General features: G+C 37.8%; 2 protein-coding genes and 2 long non-coding RNA genes across 10 annotated transcripts in view; 2 read left to right on the forward strand and 2 right to left on the reverse strand.

Moving 5' to 3' along the window:
- LOC124294191 lies at window positions 1-1,647 on the forward strand. 3 transcript variants are annotated; one of them, XR_006904117.1, is made up of 4 exons: window positions 1-140; window positions 252-350; window positions 843-911; window positions 971-1,647. It is a non-coding gene; the product is annotated as an uncharacterized LOC124294191 (long non-coding RNA). The 3 variants fall into 3 exon arrangements; XR_006904116.1 differs by having other exon boundaries at window positions 252-911; XR_006904115.1 differs by having other exon boundaries at window positions 252-1,647.
- On the reverse strand, window positions 1,396-5,386 carry LOC107220341. Of its 3 annotated transcripts, XM_046738590.1 has the most exons (3): window positions 5,184-5,384; window positions 3,640-4,672; window positions 1,397-3,537 (listed from the first exon to the last, which is right to left on the reverse strand). In XM_046738590.1, exons 1-2 carry the CDS (start codon window positions 5,189-5,191, stop codon window positions 3,703-3,705), a joined length of 978 nt encoding a protein of 325 aa, XP_046594546.1. In that variant the 5' UTR covers window positions 5,192-5,384; the 3' UTR covers window positions 1,397-3,537; window positions 3,640-3,702. The 3 variants fall into 3 exon arrangements, with proteins under 3 accessions (XP_046594545.1, XP_046594546.1, XP_015514388.1); XM_046738589.1 differs by having other exon boundaries at window positions 1,396-3,534; window positions 3,640-5,386; XM_015658902.2 differs by having other exon boundaries at window positions 3,640-5,385.
- Window positions 5,387-6,603: 1,217 nt separating this feature from the next.
- LOC107219591 (cyclin G) overlaps window positions 6,604-14,533 on the forward strand; it is a 31,341-nt gene continuing 23,411 nt past the window's right edge. For both annotated transcript variants that reach the window (XM_046738594.1, XM_046738591.1), the window contains exon 1: window positions 6,604-6,754. The gene's annotated coding sequence lies outside the window, so the exon portion shown is untranslated. The remainder of the gene's footprint in view (window positions 6,755-14,533) is intronic.
- On the reverse strand, window positions 11,231-14,223 carry LOC124294192. 2 transcript variants are annotated; one of them, XR_006904119.1, is made up of 4 exons: window positions 13,760-14,223; window positions 13,400-13,514; window positions 12,888-13,333; window positions 11,231-11,600 (listed from the first exon to the last, which is right to left on the reverse strand). It is a non-coding gene; the product is annotated as an uncharacterized LOC124294192 (long non-coding RNA). The 2 variants fall into 2 exon arrangements; XR_006904118.1 differs by having other exon boundaries at window positions 12,888-13,514.

Below are 14,533 nucleotides of genomic sequence, written 5' to 3' on the forward strand. Positions count from 1 at the left end.
GGAACGCTAGACTCAGCGTCTGGTGCTGGCCATTCTTCCGCCTCTCCCCACTTCAGCCATGTGATGCTAATGATCCTCGTAAAATATATCACGTATTGCTTTGCTTAATGATCATTACGGCGATATCGAGGATGATTATGGTAGTGATATTTTGCCACGTTTGACATTGCTTTCCCCCAAGCTTTTCTCCGCCTGTTTTTCTTTCGTTACCAAAATATTTGGAATATAACAATTGTTTATTTCAATTGCAGCAATTCAAGACGTCTCGCTGCAGGGTACATGCGTATAACATCGTTTTTATTTTTACTTGTCAACGTTTACGAACAGCTGATTGTTATAGGAACGAACGTGTAAGTGATGGTTGGATTGATGCTTTTGTTTATCTCTCTTTGTTTTTTAACAATAAATATGGATACGTGCACGGTACACATTTCGTTTTACAAGTTCGCGAATAAAAACAGAATTTTTACCGTTCAGTAACTACATACGTACATCATGAAACTGAAACAATCTCAAGATTTATAATAATTTGCCGACGTTTTTGAATGCCTCGTAAATCGCGACGTTTCGTTCGGATGGCAATGCCTCATTTCGATCGAATTTTCAACTATATATTTACTCCGTAATTAGAACGATGATCGTTGGCGATCAAATTAAAGTACGACACAAGTATGGCACATTTTGGGAATAATTTTGGCGAAATTTTAGACATTTTCATCAAGTAATCATGTTATACTTCGTGTATAATTATGCAAAGTTGACACCTAAGGTTTCGCGGATAATCAACCTTGCAAGGGTGTTTGGAATTAATGCGTCAGAATTATAATTAATCTATAAAACAGATGGAATGGGAAATCGTAACCATGGGAAACGAATAGCAAAGGATTCGGCCAAAACACCTGGACATTTACGTAAGTTTTTGCTTTCCGATATTGTTGATGACAGACTGGACGATTTTACGGGCTTTCAGATCGCCTCGAGTCAATTCAAAATGGAAAAACACCAGACACAGAAAACAGCTTACGGAGATTCCCGCATCGCCTTGGGCATTTTTGCATGTATTACATACCTATGTACAGATTGATCGATCTTTCGATGGATAAGTTAAACGCCAGGTGTTAAACTCGAGTCCGCTAGACGGGAAATTGCCAACTCAAGGACAAGGGCGTGAAATGCAAGGGCGGCACATTTATATGCGCAACTTGACTTGAACACGACAAAGCGGGATAAATCATCAAAGCAAAGGATGCATTCACCGCTCTGCATCCGAAGCAGAACCGTAGTCGCATCATTTGAATTTCAATGATCAATTATTGCTAAAACGGTCGGATGTGATTGGCAAAAGGTGAAGAAGAAGAAACATATGGATACCAAGTAATAACCCTATTTATTTTTTATTATTACAGTTCACGAAAATGGGTTTTTATGATCTGCAATGCGGCAATATTTGATATCAGAGTTTGAATTGAACTATATACCTGGACAATATGGTCTGGTATGATGAACCGAAACAATTGTAAAAAGGTGTAATACGCCGCATTGGACATCGCGCGTAACGGAGCCTGATATCAGAATTTGAACTCGTATTTTTGTTTAGTAAAATCAAAAATATATATATGTATGTACATGCATACCTTTAAATATATATATGTCTATCAAAAATAGAGTAAGAAATTAGCTAAAGCAGGCAATGGCTCATTCATTCATTACTATATTGAACATTGATTGAGTATTCACTTTTTCAATGAAATAAATGTTTTACTTTTCGTGGTCGAAAACAAAGGTCCGTTAATCACAGATTTCTTGATCACTTGATACTATCTATCATTAAGTTGCCTGATTTAAAAAAACTGATAAATTCACTGGCATTTTTCGGTGCACTAGAAGATAATAGTCATCTCTCTGCAATATATCATGACTCATTTCGACCAACGAGTTCATATCGACAATTTTCTATAAAATTAAACAAAATACTTAGTATATTTTAAATGTTCAGTTGGATATTTTTTTCATTTTTCACTGCCTTAACTTAACTTAAAAATATTTCCATGAGTTGGGTAAAGTGATTTCTGATATTAAGAAGAATTATTTGTGATGTCTTTGAGCGATAGTCAGTGAAAGGAAAATTATAAATTCCAGGAAACGATTCTATTGCCTGGTTCGCTGAATTTTCCCGATGACTAGATACCTTCACAATAAGTTATATTTTGAAAAAATGAAAATACTTGCAATTTGTCTTGACACTGATGACTTGTTTCTCAGAATACTATCTTGCTAGCATAAAAATCTGTTTGATAACATATTTGAATACTTAGAGCATGCACGAAGTGAAAAACTGAAATTGTGTAACAGGCCATGGTTAAATTAGTTTTTTAAAAGTTATGTACTAGTAATTCAACTCCAGATCTGGAGAAAATTACAATGAAATAAGCAATAATCTATCAGACCTGCCGTAACAGAATTGACGGTAAAATCAGAATGGGGGGGAAAAAAAAAAAAAAAATTGAAGAAACGGTTATAATTTATTAGGTTTCTTTTGGTTCATCAGTCAAATAATTAGGGTAAATATGCATGAAGGATGGTGATTGTTTGAATACACCTACAAAAAGTATTTCTTTTAGCTCTCATATTTTTTAAGGTTTTTTCTCAAACTTAATCATCCTTTGGACACCTGTATGTATGTAATCACGTATGTCTCAGTTAGGTACAGTCCAAGTAAAACCAGTTACGGTAAATAATGTGAATAACAGGCGCACAAATTTCACCCGTTCTTTGAGAATACTCTTTGAACCGCCAATGACAATTATAGTTAACGCTGGACTTACTACTAAGATTGAATTAACGAGGTAGAGCGAACAAAAAAAAAAACTGAAAAAAAAATTTTACAATTAGGAAATACAGCAACCTCAAATTTACCGTAAATAAAAGCATTCATTCATTTTAGTAAATCTATCAAAATGATCTCTTTCACAATAAAGTCTGGAGTATATAAAGTTGTGAGGTAATAAAATCGGACAAATGTTCATCTTTGAACTTTATCATCTTCTCTTTGATGACTGATTTTTCCTAAGAGAAATATCACTTAATTCTATCCAAGCTTCACGCTAGTGTGCAAAATTTTAATCAGCAGTGTCTCAATTCTAGTGGTGCAAACTAAAATAACCTAACAAGAATGTAGTTGATTAGCATAAAAGCACTGACTGATAAAAAAGTATAATAGAACTAATCTAAAATATCAACTTGTAGGCTAATTTATTTAGATATTTGAGGTATGGTCGTGCTTCATGGACAGCTAGGCATTCTCTTACCTATATCAAATGAAGATTACATATCTCATGTTTGTGATTTTTTTTCTGCACTAGTGCAAGGTAATTAGTGTTGAACGTCACAAGCCTAGACACTAACTCCAGATTGGATGGTCAAGCGAATTGGTGTAAAAGGAGAAAAAAGAAGAAACAGATTCTTTGTTAAATGGTCACAACTATGTGCCCATAAAGTCCAATTTCGCAATACCAAATGCCGCAGTACTAAGTCCTACTGAAAAATAGAGAAACGCACAAAATAAGTCATGAGTTTCAACAAGTAAATTCCACAATATTTAAATTCACAAAACGCATTCTGTGAAATATTATTACATACCTTTAATGACTTGTATCGATACTAGGAATATCGATACTCGGCTTTGATTGCAGTGTCATGATTTTAGAAGATCCTTGCTTCTGCCTCCAATGTCTCTGGCCGTAAGATGATTAGATTCTTCCCAAATGCAGATATACCATCAAACGATTCTTCGACTTGGAGCGTAACGGATGGGGTTTTAAAGTAAACAAAGCAAAACCGTACATTGATCTCCGGGACAGTTTCGATATCAGATACATAGATCGGTTCGAACTTGTCGAACATTTCATAAATGTTACTAACTCCCAAATTAGAATGAATATTTGCCACGACTACATCGTAAGCGAGGTAGGCTTGTGTTTTTGGTTCCAGCGGGTTGCTGATTAAGGGTGGTGGTGCATCGGTTATTATAGACGGGCTTTTACTACTGGTACGCGAAGAACGTGGACTGGCAATCATTGGCTGTGGTATCGCACCGGCGGGTATTGCAGGTGTGTCAACAAACGTCTTCTGATATTGATTTTGACAATCATTGTTGGATGGTTGAAATGTGGTGGCAATGGTTCCGCGACGTTTGTACAATTCTGCAAATTTCGACACATTTAATCGATACCCTGAATTCTCTTGCGCCTCGTTACTGCAATCTGACTCATTTTTGGGTAAATTCCTAGCAAGCCTCGCACTCAATGGTTTCCTTAATGGATTGTGGCCATCCGATTTGGCAGTCTTAAAGTCTTTACCGGCACTTCTATCGGCACCGTTCAAGTCATTCCTACCAATATTTTCTCCATTTTGTCGCTGAAAGTCGTTGTTTTCTGGTTTGGCTGCGTCTTTACTACCGTTCGTCAATTGTGTTCTGCCGTTTTGATTGGTATTGTGCAACGGATTATTAGTTTCCAGTCCATGGATGCTTGATTTGTTATTTTTTCTATACTGATTAGGAGGGGTATTATTGTTGTGATTTTCACTTTTGTGTTTAGCTTCCTGGAGTCTTATATTTGGATGATTTTCCAAACCCCGCACACATTCCAATGCTTGTTCTTTCGTTCGAAACCTTATGAAACGAAAACCATATTCATTGACGCCGGCTGCATTAACGCTCAGTACTTCACCGTATTTGGAGAATATTTTTGTTATTTGTTCCATCGACAATCCGTTTTCGTTACGAAAACGTACACAAGAGATTCCGTTACTCGGATTTACTTCAACAAGTTTTTCGTGATCTGCCATACTTGCACAATTTTTGTTTTTTTATTATCAAATGTATTGCTTTACGTTAGGTCTTTTTTTCTAGGCTATGAGACGCTGCAAGGTTTACTATTTTAATAACCTTTGAACCACCTCACACATGTGTCAAAACGGAAGTTTACCACTCTGTCCAAAATTTCCAACCTCAAAAGTTTTTAGTTTACAAGATAAAATTGATCACAAATAAACTGGAAAAGTTTATCAACCTCAAGTGGCGTTTGTGCTTGGTCATAAATCCAGTTCGAGTCAAAATAAAATATTTACAAACTATAGAATTCAGAAACCCGACACAAGTTCGTGAAGAACGCGTCACTCACCGATTCATGGACTTCAAATTTCTGTCTCGAGCCGAATTTCAAAAGTGTCCATGGCGTGCCTTATTTCCTGAGCGTTCCTGATCCAGCAGCCAAACCACAGCCAAACATAGGTATAAGCAGAGATATAAGTCCAGGATAAGTCTATGCTTAGACCATATATCGAAATTAAATTTTTTCCTGAAGCTTATGACAGAGGGCGCCACGTAGATTTTCTTCAGCCCCTTCAGCCATAGTGTAGTGAAACTGTTTCCATGACGATTTCTTGAACCCTGCCAGTGCATAACGGAAATACATGATTATTATTGGCTGCTATACGTAAAGGCTTATTTACAGCAAACACGCGCTGAAATCTTGAAGTAGTGCTACGCTCCTTCTTGACCGATTGAAATTACCTTATGATTAGTTTTTTGATTTACCCTCAAACGGAGGCTTGAAATAAGTTTACCTTCTTGCTCTTGATAGTTCATGAAAAGTGAAATTTTCAACCGCGAGATATTTAGTAATAATGACAAACAAATTAGTTTTACCGCGATATCCATACACCATGTAGTTCGTGTATTTTACGCACGACCGAAATTAACAACAATAAAATTTAGTAAGACCGAAAGTTCCACAATTTTACATACGCTGCCATAATTATGGAGATATAACTTTCACTTTGATTCTAATAAATATGATATTTATAAAAGTCTAAATTGTCAGAATTTGACTAATACGTAGTACAATTTTTTGCGATCTTATTGAATATCCTTATATCAAGTTACACGTTTTTCGCATTAGATCATCAAATGCAATAAAATTGAATCAATATTGTTTTACCGCTCTATCGAACAATAAATTGTGATTTCTCGGTTTAACAATGATTCGGAATTCTTCGATGTCAGGGTCTAAAATTTATTCGCAACAATAGTTAATGTTACCGATTATATTTTGTTGAGCTTAAAATCTGTTCTTTGATTCATAACGAAATGCGGAAAATCATCGTCGCATTTTGGTCAACTGGAACAATTTTTTCAGTCAGTAGGAATCGTTGGAGTAAAATTGGATGATCTTCTCTCATATATAAACGGCCGCCACGGGCTGAATCTGCGTTACCAACGTAATCAACTTGGTCAAAAAACTAGCCGTCGCTGAATTAATATCCACATGTGTACATGCGTATAAGTGTGTATACCCATAGTATACACTCTACCTTTATATATCTGACGAATAATTAAATTCAAAAATGTATCTCGTTGAAACAAACTTGAAAAAACCATCCGCGCTTTGTTGACAGATTTTTCAGAACAACCTGAAAGAAAAATCTTTGAAATATATTCGAAAACATTGAATTTAGGCGTTATTGACGGACTACTTTCCGCACTTTATTATGGCGGCATCTATAGCTATTACGCGCGAGTGCCGCGTAGTGATCAGCTGTGTAACTTCGACGCCATTGCGCGTTGTGCAAGAAACTGTCAGCCACAGAGGCGTACAGTGCTTCGTCTTTCTCTTCTGAAACTCTAATTGTTGGAAGAACGAGGCCAAGATTGGGTGATCTTTGAGGGTAGGAGCGTTCTGGACGCATCCGGGTGAGCCTTTTTTTATCATTTCAATTTACCCCACTCATTTCAAAGGGTAAAAACCCAGTTTATTCGGAGCCTCGAACAGGCGAGAGTTGTTAAATGGGAAGTGGATTATTGCGTTGTTGCCGTTTGTGTTTTTTGTCACGACCACGCGACACGCTCGATCAATCTAATTCGCTCTCAACTAAATTCACCCGACTCGTCCGTTAGAGTCTAACCTAACTTTAATTAGGTTCAATCTCGCTTCCTTTGTCATTTTCCGCGGATCTTATGTCAACTTCACCGTTAGATCCGCACGTATGTGTACACAGAAAATTCATACGCCACGACAAGACTGTCAACACGGGTGAAAGATCTTCGATCTCCCTTTGTTTTTTGCTAAGGCTTAATTTATTGCTGTTTTATGGGTTTTATGGTAATTATGGAACGCTAATCTGCGATCTCTTGAGTGCATAAATATGAAAAAAAATAAACGTACTGTACATTGTATACATCTTATACATATACGAAATAACAATGTACAAGGCGAAGATTTTGCTTCTTGAATCCGACGATTCCGCAGGAATTCAAAATTGAGAAAAACGTTGCCTTGATCAATTGTCGTCAAAGACCGGACACGCTTACTTACCCTCAACAAACCGTACGTGTCACGATTACTGGCTGTTTCACCTGCTTCGGTGCGGTTTGAATTTCCGGTCATATGATATCAACTATAGAGAAATATTTATCAGTCATATCGGTGCTATAAAATATAGAGCGAAGGGAACTATCAAAGACGGATAGGTTTTTCCGCCCCGATCGTCGTTGTTTTATCACTATTACAAATAGGGAATTATCAATTTATCGTTAGCCGCGTAGAAAACGCAAGACTTCTCACACGTTTACATTGCTTAGGTAAATAAATACAATACGGAAACAATAGACATATCTTTCGAGTAGAATTAGACTCGCTATAAGATACAACTTGTGCACGTGCCGCTTGGTTGTTCACACAAATCCGTAAATATGATTTCTTTTGGACAACATATAGGAGCCAGACAACGGTTTTATCATTCATTAAGTCTCCGCGACTAAACACGGGTGTTTCATTGTGTATGCATTGTCTATTTTATTTTTGTCAATGTAATTTGATATCACGATATGTATGATGGTTGATAACTCCGAATGTTTACCGAAACTGTGTCGTATATAATAATGGCGAGTCGGTTGCATTTCCAGCTCTGTCATACGTGATAGAAGATGCCGTTTCGTCTGTTACATACATATATGTGTAAATAAACGTTATATGTAATATGGCCTCAATTTTTCTGCTTCCGTATCCGCCGCTGTCGCTAACGATAACGTATGATGTTCGTGCGCTCAGCAGGGAATTTCGCGTTATTGTCATCCGTGATAAAACGTCAAAATATTTATTTACGATGCATATGTACTTTCAACGCTGCCTTTCTTCCATTAGTCGGGAATTATATTTGTCGAATTTTTTTTCTTTTTTTTCCTCCTTTCGTTGAAATCTTTTATCCTCAGTCTGAATACTTTTCCAGGACAACGACTATAGGCGGGCTAAATAATTCGATGACCTAAAAATACCCATAATTTGAATTCGTGCTTAGCTTTGTCAGGGTTCATACCTGGTCAATGATACCGAATTGTTGTATTCGGGACGATTGAGCGATAACTTTTCGAGGCTTTTCGATCTTATAGCTCATACATAGGTATACATCAACTCGTTTTATCTATTCCAATGAATTATACACATGTGACCACCCAGCGTATTCAAATCCTTTAGCAGATAAGCGGCTTTGACCTTTATTATGATTACTATAATTGTTATTTTTATTATCATTATCATAGTTATTATTATTCACTCGCAATCTCAAACGAATTCGATGTGTAGTCAATTTCGCAAGCTTAGAGTATATCGATAAATATGATATACTGCGATCCAGTTTGTAGTCCAAAGTCACAACTACAACGATATACGTACGTAATATATATATGCCTACGCGACAAGTACAGGGTCGGATTTTTAACACATAGGTATATATACCCGACGATCAGTTTACATATTTCGATCTTTCGATACAAAGAAAATGTCCTGACTGTGTGGAAGAGATAAAAATTGATTCAATCCAAATGTTGTAGCAACCATAGTTTTTTATTCGGTGCAATTAATCAATTTGTACAGAAAAAAAATGTTCAATTACACTTCTCCCAGATAGTCATAAGAAAATGATTAGTAGTTATGTATGTAGATGTATCAAATTTTTTCACAATTTTTGTCACGTCAATGTCCAAACACGTATATTGTAATTTCTGAAGTACTACTGTCGGAACCCTTATTTCGCAGTTCATTTGTTTTCAATCTTTTCTAATCAGCTTTCACACCCAATGGATTCTTGAATTTTAATCCGAACCCCGTAAGTATAATCGAGGTTGCGAAGGCCGTAAACCAATAGCACCTAACGAGCGGCGCCGGGCTGGCAGGGGTGAGAAAGTGACGTCAAGGTGACCGTAGCAAGGTTGCATCAGCCTCGACAGCTGCAGCAAGAGCTGCAGTACCGCTAGCAAATCGATATATTCCCTCCTCCATCCGCTTCATTCCAGCCCCCGCTTCCTCATTCCGCTTTCGACCTCTCTCCCTGTCTATGTTCATCACTTTCACCCTTATCTATCCATCCGTTTATCCATCCCTAAACCCTGTCCAGTCCTGTCCTCGTTTACACTAACACGACACGTGATTGAATTGAGTTTAGCCACGCGCATGCTTAATGATAAGAATTTCGTGGATAATTGGGTGTTACTCGTTCATTTAGAAATCATGCGTATATTAGTTCTTCGTGCACGTTTAGGGAAACAATATTGCGACAGGTGGGCTATCGATTCACTTGCATTTTTTAATTATACATACGTGTTATACCAATCGCATTATATTTTACGCGATGTTGCTGCTGGCGATTATTATTCTAGAGTCGGTTTGCTGTAGAAACAATACTGATTTCTGGCTATGATTTTTCCCGACTAATTTTCATGGTTTACATACTTATCGTAATATTTTTTTTCAACATAAGGTGAGTTTTCAGTGAGAGTTCTCGGTGCTAACAGTGTGTCACCGGCAAATAAGCAACCGAGCTTACATCTTAAGTACTTACTGCGTTTGAGGTGTACCTTTGGTTGCCTATCTGCCGGCGACACGTCGTTAGCCTCCGGAAGTTTCACCGAAAACTCACGATGTATTACACGTATAAGACAAAGCGATATATTTTGTTAAAACCCGTATAGTTGTATCGTTCAAATATATCGTCATTGGACTATACGATATACGACAATTATACAAATGCACGTAATGCAGTGAATGTCGATCATACAGGAATGTAACGATTATCCTTTCATGTAAAGCATTAAAAACAGTTCCGTTTTTTGACGTTTTAAACGTACGACAGATGGAATCTTATACTTGGATGAACGATGTTTCGATACCTAACGAATCGAGGCAGGAGGTGAAGAGGGGTTGAATGCTTTACCCTCCTACCACTCACGTCTTTTGTGTTATTTACGGTCTCTCTATCTCTATATACGTAGCCTTGACACTTTACCGGGCAGGAAGTTAAATTGAAAGAGGAGAACCTGCGCAGCAGCTTGGTAGTAGGCAGAAAGGCAAACAGAGATTGCAGGGCGGGGAAATATCGAGTCTATTTGAAATAAGAACGATAAGAATACATTATTTACAAGGATGGTAAAACCTCACCGCGTTAACCTTCGTCAACTTTGAAAGTACCTTCGCGCAGATTATATTGTACCTGTGTATATATATATATATATATATAAATTTTCGATAATTTCGGCCTACCCGAAGTTTTCGGACTACCCGAAGATTTCAGGTACTTTCGGGTACGGGTCGGATTTGCATCGGGTCGGGTTTCTTGGCAAACCTGAAATCTTCGGGTAGTCCGAAAACTTCGGGTAGTCCAAAAATTTCGGGTAGGCCGAAATTATCGAAAATTTCTGTTCACTTTAGAAGTCCCGGTATTTTTGGAGAAGCGAAAACAGCCGCGAGCAAAATTTTCGAAAACTCCGCAATTTTCGGCAAACCCAACATTTTTGAGGAACTCGGGAATTTTAGTAATACGAGTTTTTCGGGTACTCGACCCGAAAGTAATCCATTTTACCCGGCCCTACCGGACCCGAAGAATTTCAGTACCCGCGCACCCCTAATATATATACATATGTGTGTGTGTGTGTGTGTGTGTGTGCGCGCGTGTGTATTTAAACTGTTAATCACTTTCAATTGTATTTAGTGATCCTACTTATTTATCGCCAATCTTTGCAACCTGTAATATTGCTGCGCATTAAAACTCTAAAATACAAAACGTCGTCTCGCGATGGTATAAAAGACGGGAGAAAATAAAATGCGGAGTTTGACGCGCATAACACCGGAATTGCAACTCGCAATCTGAGGGATCAGGTTTGCACTGGATTTTTAACGAACTTCGTTACAGCCCGGGCCACGCAAATTCATGAGTACGGGTGTTCATACGTTTGAATCGCGATTGTAGGTCAATTTGTAATCTACATGCTCCGTTGCGTGAAGGACTCTCCTTGATTTTGCCAACCTTCGCTCATTTCCATGTAAATTGTACATAGTATGTACGATAAAAACTTTTCCTTTGTTTTATAGATTTTCTAATTGATAAACTCGCCGCCACGATCGTATCGTAGAGAAAAACTGCAAATATTAGGTGAATATGTTGAATAACTTTTTTGATTACTGCGAATGAACGGAAAATTTCACGAACCATTGCAAGCACTAATTTCGAGTTTAGAACGATGCTGGAAAATCACGACCATTCGCCACCTAGAAGAGAGAAAATTAATAAAATGATCTGATAACGAGTTGCAACGAATAATGATTATTTTCGTGACGCGCTCCATAGATACCCCTAATTATAGGCAAATCAGGGTACAAGTCCACTTTGAGCAACTCTGAGTTTCGCCTGGGTGACATTCGTTGCGTGCTAACAAAAGAGCAGCGAAACTGCTCAGAGTAGACTTGTATCCTGATTTGCCTATTACCAGGGGTCCCTATGGGGGGCATGATGGAAATAATCCGGTATAAGGCGATGAAAAGGAGCCGAGCAAACTTGTCTGATTGGCAATTTAACCCTCGATATTATAACTGTACGTACAAGATATATAATATAATGCGTGTAACCGATCGATGCCAAACAGAGATGTCTGTATATGTGTAACAAAGAGCGATTCGAATGGAAGAATTGTATAATGAGGTGCAACGGCCTTTTCCTTTCCCCGACGCAATGTGAGGTGAATTATTTAGACGATGATCGGGTCGAACGCTGTTCATGCAGTAAATGCATCGTGTATCTTGCATACATGCGGGTACAACGTTATGCACAAACCCCTAAGGTATTCGTGTCAAAAAGTGTCACGAACTCGTTTACGATTAATTAATTTTTTCGTTCCTCATTGCTTTTTGACTGATGGAAAAATATTGTGGCGTTATATAATAACAGCGTAAAGAAACAGTATCTATAAGAGCCGCGCGACAAGTGTCTGTAATAAAACGCGAGCGTCAAAAAACACTGCAACGAAATTAATTTCAATCAACATTCATGCCTCATTTTAGAGTTTACATTTATTAGTATGCATTATTGGTATAATGGATTGTTGACGTAAATAAAATTTTAGCGATCAAACGAGTCCGTCTAATCGCGAGAGATTGCATTAGAACAGGTATAATCATTCTAACGCCGAGAGCTGCTCGTTGGAATAAGTTGCAATTGAAATTGAAAGTAAGGTAATATTCTACGTTTCGTTTTACTTTTTCTACGCATATAGATATAATACAACGGGTCTAACATTGCATAGTCAATTTACACGTGAAAACGTTCGATGGAAAGTTTTTTTTTAAATATTCACCGTATACATATTATGCCTATATAAAAAATGACGTTAGTTTAACGTGTGTAGTGACTATATGTATAAAACGATTTGGTTTACAGATAAGCTCGCTGTGTGCATTTCATTTAAATAAATTCTACCCTCCCTAAGTCATGATGTAAACCCACTTGCGAGATGTGTGCTCACGATATCTACACCAATACATTTATTTACCCATACATACATTTGCAGTTGCGATCGCTCGTCCGTATGTATCCGCCCTTTGCCTTGCAAGATCCCTCGGATAAGTTTTATACCGGTTTACCAAGCCCTGTCCATCCTGGTTTTCCTTGGCTTCTGTATGCAGGCCCTTGGAGGGGGATGTGTAATAAAAGGATCTCGTGGTCGCGGATCCGTCACGGAAACGCTCAGGGAAATACGAACGAATAATTTCGAATTAAGATTTTGCCGATTGGCAGAAGCGAGCAGGCAAACGCCGCCGAATTATTGTTCCTAATTCTGTAAAGCCGATTCAAAGGCAGTTTAGCCTCAGAAACCTTATTTATTTATAGACACCTGAGAATCATTCGAGAACATTCGACACTGACTTTCTATACAGCCTTAAAGTGGCATCGACTCGGATAGCTATTTATAGCCACTCTTTCTGCATCTTAACTCGCTGGCTTACACCTGTAAATAGTAAAGGGAGAAAGAAAAAGAAGAAAAATAAAATAGAGCAATGAACTTGGAACTGACCATCGAGTGACTTGTAGCCTGACGTGCATAAAGCTTTTCGGCGACACGGAAAACCTCTGGAATCTTCTTCTCCATCCAAACTTCAATGTCACAATTTTTTTGCTTCTGAAAACCTCTGTAGGAAAACATGAGAATCAGTTCGGGGAATTTTGAATATTGTCTTTTTTTTTTTTTTTTTTTGTTACACCGTTCCTTCCTCTCCGCGCGTAACCATAAATATAAATTTCTAAAAACGAGACACTTGCGTCGATTGCCGGTTGCGTAACGAATGATCGTGCGTATTTCAAAATCAGCAAATCTTCTCACAAAGTCAAATGGAGCAGAGTAAAACTGTGTATAATTTTTAAAAATCAATTTTACCTTATCCAACGCACGCCACACGCAACTTCGGTCGTTGCGAATCTGCAAGCGGTAAACGTTCTAGAATGTTCTGGTTCTTTCCGTACAATTCAGGCACGTTCTCTCTCTTTACAGACCGTCGGGTGATGTTTGCGCGCATAAAATATTATACCTATATAGTTGCCAGCCGTCGTTACCCTCGGTTATTTTCGCTCTACCGACTTGTATCTCATCTTTTCTAGATCCAATAAGATAATTTCTCTCTTACCCAACGAGTTGTTCGGCTGCTGGTTTCCACAGCTGTCACTTTTCTGACATAAACAGCTGACTGTGGTTAAGCGAACTCAAAATATCTTACACGTGCTGTATACATACATTAGCACGTGACGTCGATGGCACGTTTACGTATTACACGTGATCACGTGGTTCAACGTTTTATCTGTACTATACTGTTATTATACATGTATACGGTTAATACAGTTATACGCGATGACTGTCAAGCCTGCTGATATTATTTCATCCACATGATCTTCCCAAACGATTTCGAGTCGATACTCTTTAGTTTTAACGAACCTGAAGCTCTTTGTTTTTTCCACTTATATACAATATACACACGTATCTTCAAAATCTTCATCAAGCTCCATGGATACGTTATATTTTTACTGATGGTAGTTTTTTCTCGTTTATGTTATGTTATAGCTAATAGCTTACGTAACACGGTTTAGGAACACATTTTCTGTTTACACCCACTTGATTGACAACAATTTACTCAAATTAGCGTTTCCATTGCTTCTG

This window comes from Neodiprion lecontei, chromosome 4 (assembly GCF_021901455.1).
Source record: "Neodiprion lecontei isolate iyNeoLeco1 chromosome 4, iyNeoLeco1.1, whole genome shotgun sequence".
Classification (NCBI taxonomy): Eukaryota; Metazoa; Arthropoda; class Insecta; order Hymenoptera; family Diprionidae; genus Neodiprion; species Neodiprion lecontei.